This window comes from Musa acuminata, chromosome BXJ2-8 (genome assembly GCF_036884655.1).
Source record: "Musa acuminata AAA Group cultivar baxijiao chromosome BXJ2-8, Cavendish_Baxijiao_AAA, whole genome shotgun sequence".
In the NCBI taxonomy this organism is placed as follows: domain Eukaryota; kingdom Viridiplantae; phylum Streptophyta; class Magnoliopsida; order Zingiberales; family Musaceae; genus Musa; species Musa acuminata.
In genome coordinates this window covers 47,835,183-47,848,344 of record NC_088345.1, presented here as the reverse complement: position 1 = coordinate 47,848,344, position 13,162 = coordinate 47,835,183, and the positions used below count along the sequence as shown (strand labels likewise).

Sequence of the window (13,162 nt, the reverse complement as noted above, 5' to 3'; positions counted from 1 at the left end):
ATGTAAATATATATTGGAGAAAAGTTACTGGAATAATAAACTCGTATGCTGTGTGGCATTGTTGGAGGAAAATAAACACATTTTTTTATGAATCCTATGAGAAAAGTTCTATATGGCATTCTTGAAGAAGAAGGTTTTAATTTTTTTTTTAGATTAAAAATTAAATCAGAATACTGATACAAAATTTATATGATTCCATAATTTTTATCTGCTTTTGTTGAGAAAATATTATTTTTATTATATGAGAAAATAAATATACGAGATAATTCTCTCTTGTGTTAATCATCCTGAAATGTCTTGTACACTTTTTCATAAAAGTTCTAAAAAAATTTCTCTCAATTCTCTCTGGATCTATCAAATAAAATCTTAAGAATAAGGTTTTATTCTTGAGAATAAGACCTTGAGATATATACCATATCTATAAAAATATATCTTAATTAGCTATATTTAAACTCTTAAGCCTCTTTCTAATTAAAAAATCCTAAAAATATTAGGTAATTTATCTAAAAAATATCAAATAATAAGGTTTTACCATATGATGCCCCCATATTTTCTTTTACTAGTGGTGTTCCTTTTGTTTAAAATACTATAAATGCCCTAAAATTGGGGTGACCTTTTTTATTGAATTAAAATAATTCATTCAAATACTATAAATTGACTTAATTCAAACTCAACTAATCCAAGGGTTGATTTAATTCGATTGTGGTCATAGTCTGAGTCATATGGACTCAGATTGAATCCTATGAAGTGGATCGGGTCAGGTTTTAAGTTGGATCAGATTTGAATCAAAAGGCAAAAATTTTTTACGACATTGAACTAGTATAACCTTAGTCTCGGTGACGACTATAGCACCTCTCCCTCCTCTACTTTTTTTATGGTGATGAACGATGGTAACAATCTCCCATTTTAGGCAATGATAGACTCCTCTTGGACGATGATAAAGTCCTTTGCTCTTCTCTAGTATTTGCGAATGGTGATAACAGCTTCTCCTCTTCGACGATAGTAAACTCCTTTGTTCTTCTTCGATAACAAATGGTGACAACGAAGTCCTCCGCTCATCTCTGGTATTTGTTAATAACAATGACATTCTCCCCTCGTTGGGGGTGACAAACTCCTCTACTCCTCTATAGTATTTTGTATTAGTAGTGACCTCATCTCCTCTCCGGCTATAAATAGCAATGTCTTCGTGACGACGACATCCTCTCCTCTTTGACAATAAACTTTTTTTAAAAAAAATTAGTATTTTTAAACTAATCTTTTTCATTGATCCATTAAGTATAATCGGATTGATATTGTAACAGTCCAATTTTTGTGTTTATATGATGAAAATGAATGATTGTTTACTAATTATTGATATTTATATTTTTAACACCGTTTTGTTAATTTTTGGTGAAACAAGGAAATATTAATGATTTAAAATTAAAAGTGGGTTTTATTGGTGAATATTTTTGTTATTGTGATGTTAAGATCTTGGCTCTGGATCATTGTTGATAGTTTTCTATATTAATGATGAGGTATTTAGGAGAAGCATAATTATATTCAACACTTTTAGGATTATTATTGATAGTTTTCTATATTTATGATGAGGTTGGAGCTGATTAATTTTTGTTTTTAGTTACAATCAAGTGTGAAATTGTAAATATAGTTCTCTTAGAACAAGTAATATTTCTCAAATCATTTATATAATTATAATTATCTTATAGGGTTTATAATTCTTTTCTGGAATTGGATAAACACCTATTACATATTTTGTCTAATGAAAATAATTTATAGATACTAAACATTTAGAATAGTTACTTTCTCTCACTTTTTTCCTGTATTTTCTTAAATGTTTTATATAATATCCATTATTTATAATATTTAACTTTATATATAAACAAAATAATCCGCTAACCCTTCGACTTACACGTAAGAAAGTATATCAAAGTAGCTATTACAAATAATATATATATCATAACTTAATTATTTATATTAATCATTATTCAATTATATGTAACTAATATCTTTTTTTCAGTGTAAAATTGAAGATGTTTGAATCATTCATTCCACCATCTTAACTTTATTGAATCAATCTAGTTCAATTGGGGCCTCACAAATCGATTCAACTTAAATAAATCAAAATCAATTGAGTCATAAATATTAGATATCTTTTTGTAAATATTATTCAAGATATTTTATGAAAATAAAAATACTCCTATAAATATGGAAATTCATAGAATAAAAATCTTATTATTTTTTTTTGTAGAAATTATCCAAATATATTTACCAATCAATCCTGGAGTTTCTAAAAGTACAGACTTATTTCATTGGATCTCCATCCAACTTAGAACTCCTTACAAATAATAGCAAACTTGACCATTTCTCCAGTTATCAACAGCTCCCATCTGTTCTCCCACTTGTCTCAGGATAGGATGTGACTGACATCAGTCACCTCATTCCCACTTTTCCTGTTCAATGTCAATCCACACTGTTACCGTGACAACCCAAATGGATCTCCATTGTTCTGATCTTTCTATTCTTACGGTATGGTATGTCCAAATTACTTTGTTGGAAGTATTTTTTTTTTTTTGTAGTTTCTTGAATTAATCCAATTCAAATATATATATATTTTTAACTCTCTCTCTCTCACATAAATCTTCAAGAATTTATTGGAGAAAGATTCTAAAAATATGCAATATAGTTTCTAACATGCTCGACCATTAAGAACTTAGAAATATATTAATTATTTATATAATAATCAAATCTTAATGTACTAATCCCTTTGTTTTATATAGGTGTATGTATACATAAAATCTCACTGTAATTGGATGACAATATTTTTTTTTTGGCTTATGCTAAGATATGAAAGAAAACAAAGCAACTGAATGAAAAGACAGAAAAAAGCAAGGGAGAGGAAGAAAAAAAAAAAGAGACTAAATATCATTGAACAAATTAATGAATTTTATTATAGATTTAATTATCCTATGTGCAACAATTTGGTCTCTAAATTGTCACAAAAAGATAGCAAAATAAAATTTAGGAGATGGAGGGAGTTTTGCCATTGACATCTTGAGTTCACCAAATTGTAAAAAAAAAGGGAGAAAAATTGTATGAAGATTAGCCATTTCCATGACAGTGCATTGATGTGATCCAAAGTTCTTAATCATGTTAATATAATAATAATTTTTCACATAATAATTATAATATGTTATGTCAAATATACAAAAGAAATCATAAGAGATGCAAGTTGATATCATGTCCATATACAATGGAATCATAATTTTCATTCACAGATAGTATTTTTCTATTTACACCTTCTTAATATATCATGTTCAAATGTTAGGTTAATTAGTCGTAATATTAATATTTTTTTTAAATTTAAATTATTATAATAAATATTTAAATTAAAATTAATAATAATATATTTATCAAATTCTTATAAGTTAATCTTATGTGAAATATTATATTTGAATAATATTATTATAGTAATAATATAAATAAATTATTATTATTTATTCATCAATCAATAATATCATAAAAGTTATTTATATTTGCTAAACCTCATTAACTATATCATTACTTAGAAGAGAGCCTAATCTAGTGACTTGGACCATAGTACTATAGCAATAGTGTAATGGAGATAAAAGTTGAAGTTGATGCTTGGATTAGGTTATGATTCCATAATAAATTAGGGAAGAGTTGTGATTAATTTAGGAATTATAATCTTAATATGTTACTAAAGACTTGTGGTGAGGTATGGATATATTTTGATATTAAGAGTTGTGAAATAATTGATTTGTTTATGATGATTAATGATTGAAAGTTGACTGAAACATTATTTTATATGTTTTTTTTTCTCATGATGTTAGTCTTTTAGTACCATTTTTTTTTTATTTTGCTTAGAAAAATGGTTGATAAATTATTTTATTTGAGGAATCATGATTAATTTGAAATTTATACTGATTATTTAGAAAATATAATTAAGATATATATAATACACTATCATTATGTAATGAGGAAGGATTTAATAACACATAATGAGAAAATTAATATAGAAACTATAAAGGATAGTAATTATTATTGTTATTGGTTTTTGAAGTATTAATTTTGATAAGTGAATTTGATGAAGACATTAATGTCAATCTACTATGTTTATTTGAGTCTAATAAATTATTGGGAGAAATCCCAAAAATATTATTAGTATGAGAAATGTGAGACCCCCCTAAACCTCATCAATTCATCCGGACCAAGCGAATCAAACTCCGGTTCGATCGGACCGGACCGGCTTAATTGTTCCGGGGTGGTCCGACGGAAACCCTAAAGAGGCACTGCCCCCACTCCGCGTCTTCCTCTCTCACACTCCGAGATCTGTCTTCTCCTATAAAAGGGGGTGGCGACTGCGCCCGCCGTCGTTGGATCCGAGCTCAATCTCGGGTTCATCTGCCGATCGGAGCGCCTCTTCCTTGGAATCAAATCCCGTCTCGCTGCTTTCTCGATTTTGCGACCAGGTGGATTAGATCTTGCTTTGCATTTGTTGATATCCGCTATTGAGATCGGGTCGCCTTTCTTGGTCTAGTTTGATTTGGTAAAAAGTGTTTATTTTTGTTTTTCTCTGTGTGGATTTGGGACGCTAACCTGTGTCAGGTTCGGATCTATCTCTATGAGATTGCAGTAAGTACCATGTCTTATTTGCATACTTGGAATTCTTCTTGTTAGATCAAGGTGGAATTACTTGATGTTTTGGGGTTTCATTTGCGTGAATATGGTTAGCTGGAATCGATGTTTTTTCTCTGGGGTTTGCTTCTCTTTTGGTAGTAATGTCTCTCGTGTTTTAGATCTGAAAGATGGAATTTTATGACTTCTTTTAGGTGACGAGATTAGCGAACTGACATTAAATCGCCTTTTTTCCTTGGTGATATGACCATTATTCTTGGCCAATTGAACTTGATATGAAGGTGGATCAATTAGGATATCATAACGCATCAACTGAATATATCACATCTGCATAACGTATAAAGAAAATATTCCCTCATTAAATTGCTTAATCATCTATTGGTTACAGAATAAGCAGTACATAAGGAAGTCCTTTCGAATATGAATACGTTCTGAATCTTATAAACGAAGACTTCCATTTGCTCGCAACTAATGGATACTTATTTAGCCATGAAAGGTTTCTGATTGGACGTACCTCCAGCATAGTTTTGTAAGGACAAACTTTGGGTACCAACCTTTTTTTTTTTGGGTTTGACTCTTAAGAATAATTCGCCTTGGACCATTTGTTGATTTGTATATGCTCACGGTGAACTTCTTGCCCTCTTTAAGGCATCACTATACTTGGAAAATGGATTAAATTGGATCAATTTCACCATGGAGAGCTGACATCCAGAATTGACATTAGGAGGGCAATTTGAGAAAGTATCATAGGAAGATGATATAGATCATCATCCCCTTCCTCCCACAAATGGCATAACTGTAGAGAACCCAACTCCAAGCTAGTCATGCCAATGGTCGACCCAATGATGCAATATCCTTAGGAGGACAGTGATCCAACCCTACTTAAATTTAAAGTGCACTTGTCCGTGGAGACAAATCCTACCTTACATAAACAACCACAAGAAATGGACAATACAAGCATGATTGATTGATCAAATGGTGGGTTCATCTGACCTTGGATGGCTTTTAGGGTAGTTTTGTGTTATGAACCTAGATGGCTTTTAGGGTAGATTAGTTTGATGATCATACTCAACACAATTGATGTGGCTAGAGTCCCTTGTGCATAATGCACCCGTCGAACACAAAAAAAAAATTCCTAAGTGTCTAACATGATTGATGCGACCAAAGCATCCTTCTTGTGCGATGCGTCTATCCAAGATAGAAGGATCTCTTTTGTAAGATGCATTCGCTTAAGAAAAAAACATTCAAAGCACTTGACGTAGGCTGTATGGTCTAGGCATTCCCTTTGACATGATGCATCCACCTTGGATAGAAAAAAACGTCAGAAGTTTTAGAACCAACCAATGCGGTAGATGTGGTGTCCTTATGTTTGATGCATCCCCAACGCAAAGGATCTGAAGCTACCGCTCCCCATGTTGATGAAATGGTCAAAATGTCCCCTTACGCGCAATAAGTCCACCTAAAACATAAGCACCGAAGCGCCCAATGCATCATAACTTGGAAAGTATCTCCTTATGAACAATAATTCGCTGAAGACGTAAACATCAAAGTGTTAAAGCGTTTGATGCCAAACGTGCCATAACCAAATAACGCATCTTTTATGCCGCCTGATGCTTTCATCTTGGATGAAGGCATTCAGAGCACCTTGTGACAATGTTAATGATGTGACGAAGGATTTTAATGATAAAAGACTAACTATGGATGGGACTAGAGACACATCATAATGCGGACTGTGGAGGCATTGCTATGCTGGGTTGCATGTACGAGGCCAATTGAAATGGTTTACTGGCCTAGAGTAGGTATAATATTATTATCTCAGACTTAAGCATTGTGGACCACTGATGGAAGCGCATCAAGTTAACAAGTTAATGGATCGTTTATTTCATCAATCATATCAGGGCAACTAATCTTCCTACATGACCTTTTTCTTTATCCATAGTTTATCACACCTAGTGAAACAATTGTATTAGGTCCTATCTCTATTCCAAACTTGCTGCAATTATTTTTCTTTTTCTTTTACTCCTCTAGCCCCTTTTCTTGTTAACCACTCATCTTCCAAACAACTCTCCAGCATCACTTCATTTTTCTTCCTGTTTTTCTGTATTTGTCCAACTCATATCATCCAAAATGAAAAACCCAATATTTGGATCTTGCTTTCTAAATTTTCGTTATTGTAGCTCATTTTGTATATTCAGATCTCCTTCTCTCATACATCTCATGCCTACTTGATTTTCAGATGGTCTTCTGTTGTCTCAACTCTCAAGTGTTCTATGTTTTTTAATCCAAGGAATGAAATCTTGGTTGTACCAATCAAAACAGACTGGTATTTACAGGTCCAACTAAGGACCTGTACCAGACCACATCTTGATGTGGTCCATATTAGTTTTTTATTACTATTTTTTCAATAATAATTGCCGGTATGGCAATATACTGCCTAGTGCACTAATACTGTACTAGTCAGATTGTTTGTTGTAACTGATTTTGGGTAGAGGTTTAAATCCTTGTTTGAATCTTTTCTAATAATACATATTAAGTAGTTTGGTTTTTGGTTCTTGGTTCATCCAATACTTTGATAGCACATTGATTAAGTTTTCTCCAATTTCGTAATCAGTTTGGTGAATTATCTTTTGTCCTTTCCTTTGCAGACATGGCTGGAATGGCACCAGAAGGATCACAATTTGATGCTCGTCAATTTGATACTAAAATGAATGATCTGTAATTCATTATAATCTTTTCCTTAGCTATTGTCATTTTCATCATTTTTGTGAATGTGTTTCCAGTAAATAACCTTTGTATCTTTTTGTAATTCTCTTTATCATTGATGAATGAACTTTTTTTTGTTGTTTCATGTCATATGGTTGATACAGGCTAAGTGCAGATGGACAGGAATTCTTCACTTCATATGATGAGGTTTATGAAAGTTTTGATGATATGGGACTTCAAGAAAATCTTTTAAGAGGCATTTATGCCTATGGTTAGACAGCATAACAACTACTAATTTTTCATTTCTGTTACAGTATTTTTATATAATATGCATGGATTTAGGTTGGACACTTGATGTTTCTCCTTGTAGGCTTTGAGAAACCCTCAGCGATTCAGCAGAGAGGAATAGTACCCTTCTGCAAGGGACTAGATGTTATTCAGCAAGCGCAGTCAGGGACAGGAAAAACTGCAACATTTTGTTCAGGCATTTTGCAGCAGCTTGATTATGGTTTGGTCCAATGCCAGGCCTTGGTTCTTGCTCCAACTAGAGAACTAGCGCAGCAAATTGAGAAGGTCATGCGAGCACTTGGTGACTATCTAGGTGTTAAAGTTCATGCTTGTGTTGGAGGAACTAGTGTCCGTGAAGATCAAAGGATTCTTTCAAGTGGGGTCCATGTTGTGGTTGGTACTCCAGGTCGTGTCTTTGATATGTTAAGGAGGCAATCGCTTCGCCCTGACCACATTAAAATGTTTGTTTTGGATGAGGCTGATGAAATGCTTTCACGTGGCTTCAAGGACCAGGTTCCGTCATTGCCATTGCTCTCTGTTCTTTTGGCCTTTTTATCTCTATCATATATCAAATCTTCATCTTTCTTTTCAGTAGTTTTTCTTGTGATACTTTGCATTTTCATTAGTCTATATGATCTTGGTTAGAATACTGAGACTATGTTCTTTGGGATTGTTTATTCCTTGCCACTACGGATCACTTAGGTCAGCCTAAATTAGTAATGAATTTTTGCTACAAATCCATTTTTTGTTCGTCTAGGAACCTAAATGATCATACTATCTTTTGCTGCACAAACCTTTTTATGTTTCCATTACATCCGTTCAAAAGCTGACAGCTGATTGTCTTAAAAGGTTTCATCTTGATCTATTGTTGTCTTTTTCTGTGGGTAGCACTAGAAGTTTCACCAAAGCTTTCTGATTAGAACCATCAGATGATCGATGTTTTCTAGAATGTTTTAGATTTATATGTGTAGATTGGATCCTCAGCTATTGCTTGTTGCTTTTATTTCAACTAAATATCTTCTTGTTTGTATTAGCCTTCCTACAGAATCAGATCCTTTTTTAGAACTTTAAGCCATCAGCAGCTTTGTAGAAAGATACTCATTTTGTGATTGGATACCCATATCATGTTCTTATCTGTTAGTAATTCTGTAGTGGCTCATTAATTCATCCTTGAATTCAAAAGTTGAGGACCTAGCAAAATGTCACTATATATCAGTGATTTAAAAAGTGCTAGGCGCCAAAGTGCAAAAATGTCTGAGACGTTAGGCGCTCGCCCAAGCGAAATGAGACGCTAACATATAAAAATATATAAATTAATTAATAAATATAATTATTTAAATAAAAATATGATATTAAATTAAAAAATCTTACAGAATCACAATAAAAGAAAATCTCAAAATTCAAAACAATAACAATAATTTCAAATAAATAAAAATAGTAGTATTAAAATCAAAATAATATATTATTAATCTAATAAATAAAAAATATTGTTACTAGTATATAGTTAACAGTATACTGTTAATATATTATCGAGTCGATGTGAGTAGAGGGAGTAAGAGTAACAGTAGCGGCAATGGCAGCGGGAGCGACGATAGTGGCAAGTAGCAACAACAGAGGTAGTGGCAGTGATAGCAGCGACAGCGGTGTAAGAGTAAGATTGAGGCTGCTGACTGAGAGAAGCAATAGCGGTAGCGGGTGTGGGAGCGGCGATAGTGACAACGACAGCAGCGACGACGAGCAGTGACAACAACGACAAGCAGCGATAGTGGCAGCGACAACGAAGACATGCAACGATAACGGAGAGAGGCAGCGGCAGTCGAGAGGAAATGTCAGCGGTAGAATCACGAGCAGGGTTAGGGTTGGGGTAGTCACGAGAGGGATGTTCGGAGGTTGATATCGGTGCTTTAGTTGGTTCAATCGAACCAACTGAAGCACCGGAGACCGAACCAAACGTAAAACACCGGTTCGGTTGCTTGGTTTAACCCGGGCGCTCGCCCGAAGCACCCGACGCCTGGGCTCGGGCGAGCGCCTAGGCGGTGCCTCTTTGAAGCGAGGTGCCTGGACAGGAAGCGAGGCGCTCGTGTCGCCTCGCTCGAGCGCCTAGGCGAGTGTTCGATCGCCTATTGAAATCGCTGCTATATATATGTGTGTGTGTGTTATGGCTTTTATAGGCTAAAATTTTATAAGATTGTTAGATGAATGGAGGCTTAAACTTCTTTGGCATTAATTATTGCATAAACATGTGTCATGGATAGCTGACTGGAAGATGGCTACACTGGATTATATTCGACTATTTGAGCATTGGGCCTGTTCTTAACCAGCCATTGGATTCTGAATCCTACATAGATTCTTGATCTTTGAAAGATGTTAACAGTTCAGAGCATGTTTGTCCATGGTCTCTACTTTTGCGAACTCAGACATCAAAATCATCCTTGATTTTGATCCAGTGTTTTATACTACAAATGGTAAAAAAATTGCAAAAGGTCACAGATGCATGCCAAAGACCTTTTTTCACCACTAGAGTTTTTGTCTACTTCACTTTTTTGTCGGCAGAAAATTCAAAATTTTGAATAATTTGTCTTAGGCAATTTGTCTTATCACCTACTTCTTACCTTACACCTACACACAATTTAGTGTTAAAAATTTGTGTTCATTGTGGTCTCTTTGCTGTTTTCCATTGTTGTGGAAAATCTGTTGGTTATTTTGTTGAAGATGCTAAATGCGAGTGCTTGGTTTTAATGCTCCTTTATATGCATGCTACTTTGGACCATGATATGATCGGTGACTGAAATTGTTGTTTCTAGCTTATTCGTCAGTGATCATCTCCCATTCATGTAATTAACTCTTGACTGAAATGGATTGGAGGAATTCCATAAAATTTGACAACGTGTTTTTTTTTTCTCAGATCTATGATATCTTCCAGCTACTTCCTTCAAAAATTCAGGTTGGGGTCTTCTCTGCCACGATGCCTCCTGAGGCCCTTGAGATCACAAGGAAGTTCATGAATAGGCCTGTTAGGATCCTTGTGAAGCGAGATGAACTCACTCTGGAAGGTATCAAGCAATTCTATGTGAATGTTGAGAAGGAAGAGTGGAAACTTGATACCCTCTGTGATCTCTATGAGACTTTGGCCATCACTCAAAGTGTCATCTTTGTCAATACCCGACGCAAGGTGGACTGGCTCACCGACAAGATGAGGAGCAGGGATCACACAGTCTCAGCCACTCATGGTGACATGGACCAGAACACCAGGGACATTATAATGCGTGAATTCCGCTCAGGCTCCTCCCGTGTTCTCATCACCACCGACCTTCTTGCTCGTGGTATTGATGTCCAGCAGGTCTCGCTGGTCATAAATTATGATCTACCAACTCAGCCAGAGAACTACCTCCACCGTATTGGACGAAGTGGACGGTTTGGAAGAAAGGGTGTTGCAATCAACTTTGTCACACGTGATGACGAGAGGATGCTTTTTGACATCCAGAAGTTCTACAATGTCGTGATAGAGGAGCTGCCTTCCAATGTTGCTGATCTCATCTAAAGCGTGTTATGTGATGCTTTATATTTATGGCTTTGTAGGTCTGTTTTCTTTTTGAGTCAGCATCAAACTTTTATCTGTTTTCAGCAGTGAGCTTGGACTGTTTTCTTTGATAGACAATTTATTGTTATGCTGTCATGCCTAATTTTGAAGCTGTTGACTTTTGGAGATTTAAGTTAAATGGAATTTTTTTTCTTTAATTGAAACCTTTGGTATTTTTCGCCTAAGGTTCATGTTTACAAAAGGATGAAGAACTAATGCACGATCATATCGGTGTGCGTAATGCTGTTTTTGATAAAGATTATGATAAATGTAGTAGGTCTTGTGTGTCAACCATGTGGTTTGAGTTATAACATTCTTGTCTTTCTTCCTAATAGCTGTATTTGTCAGGCTACTTAAGCATCTGCAATGTGATAGCTTTTTTCTGGTCTAAGTTGGTGCCTTCCAAGAATGATTCTTACTGATATGAAGCCATGTAATTCTTATCTATGCATGTGCCAATATATGTTGCATGGAAGGCAATATTGGTGGGTGGTTTGATATGGTTTTGATTCCATCCCGATCGATCGTTCCTATTTCGGATATTCCGATTTATATGTTATTTTTTCAACGCAATCTTAATCGATCGATCCTATTTTGGACATTTTTTCAACGCAATATGTTTTTTTGTTTTTTTTCAACACAATCTTAGGGTTTGTGCTTCCTAGAGCCCTCCATGTCCCGAATTTTTTTTTCTCCAACTTTTCTTTCTACTCTCGAATTTTTTTTTTCTCCAACTTTTCTTTCTACTCTCCTCTTTGTTTTATTTGTCTATACGTCGGTATGACTCACATATATATTAGTTTTGACTAGTATTGTGTCTTCTCTTTCTTATTCTTTTTTGTTCGTTTTCTCTTCTTTTTTCTTTTTTATTCGGTTCACACGATACATCGATATGACTCAAATATATACCAGTTTTGACTAGTATTGTTGTGTCCAGTGCACGAGATTGCAATCCTTAATAGTTGCACCTGAGGAGGTCTAAGAAGAAACCATGCCATTAAGATCATAGCCATAATTCCTTTCAGAGCAAATCATTGTTCGGACCATCTCATCTCCAATGGAAACACATGGGAATCAAATAACACTGCTTTGGGTCGCCAAGAGAGGGAAAGACCACAAAGATTTGACTGCTTTAGAAAAGATGAATAGTAGTTCTCAAAAAGAATAAAAATTAATGGCAGAAAAGTCCACACGACAGAGATGAACTGTCTTCGATAGACCCTTCCCGACAGAATGCTACTAATGAGTGTATTATGTATGGCCTTTCCTCCTACTGACCTTTTCATATGAAATATCCCCCAACACTCAAAACTAAAGTGAATTGGGAGGAAAAATTACATGCACATCACACACACAGGCTATCATGCAATGCATAATACCACTGATTGATCTGTTCTATTGCCTTTATATTGAGTTAATGATGATTAACTTGTTTGTGATGAAGTGTCTACTATGTGTCGGAGGTAGCTACTTATTATATCATAATAACAATAACAAGTCATGATGTTTCAGCTATTATTTTATGCCATTTTATTTTATTGAGAACAATAACAAAGCAATAATATTATTATCTTAGTGTTAATGTCACTTTAGGTTACCTCTTAGGCGACATCGAGATGGGTCCAACCTGGTCCAATGTCTCATATAGCTGTAGGAAACCTCAAGTTGACTTGGGTTCCTTTGGAGTTAGCATGTTTGACTTGCCAAAAAAATTGTTTCGGATATTTATTTTGCTCTATGATGCTAAATTTATCGAGTGGTATTTGTAATTTAAGAGTTTTTTTTTTTTGCATACTTATAGAATTTTTCTTGTATCGGGGAGAGCCGTGTCAATTATCAATTTAATCTTGATAACAAATTATGATCGATCAAATTGAGAAATACGACGATCACGATAATCAACTATCAATTCAATCTTGTGAACGAATCATGATAAGT

At 34.5% G+C, this 13,162-nt stretch overlaps 1 protein-coding gene across 1 annotated transcript; it reads left to right on the top strand.

The window, feature by feature from the left end:
- The first annotated feature begins 4,325 nt into the window (after positions 1 to 4,325).
- On the top strand, positions 4,326 to 11,382 carry LOC135619834 (eukaryotic initiation factor 4A-15). The gene is made up of 5 exons (XM_065122207.1): positions 4,326 to 4,487; positions 7,299 to 7,368; positions 7,521 to 7,627; positions 7,727 to 8,157; positions 10,550 to 11,382. Exons 2-5 carry the CDS (start codon positions 7,301 to 7,303, stop codon positions 11,183 to 11,185), a joined length of 1,242 nt encoding a protein of 413 aa, XP_064978279.1. The 5' UTR covers positions 4,326 to 4,487; positions 7,299 to 7,300; the 3' UTR covers positions 11,186 to 11,382.
- The last annotated feature ends 1,780 nt before the right edge of the window (positions 11,383 to 13,162 follow it).

Excerpts from the sequence above, each read along its gene's own strand:
- LOC135619834 (XM_065122207.1), top strand. The coding sequence starts at position 7,301 with ATGGCTGGAATGGCACCAGAAGGATCACAATTTGATGCTCGTCAATTT. Across the intron at positions 7,628-7,726 it reads AAGAGGCATTTATGCCTATG|GCTTTGAGAAACCCTCAGCG; the intron begins GTTAGACAGCAT and ends TTCTCCTTGTAG. Across the intron at positions 8,158-10,549 it reads CACGTGGCTTCAAGGACCAG|ATCTATGATATCTTCCAGCT; the intron begins GTTCCGTCATTG and ends TTTTTTTCTCAG.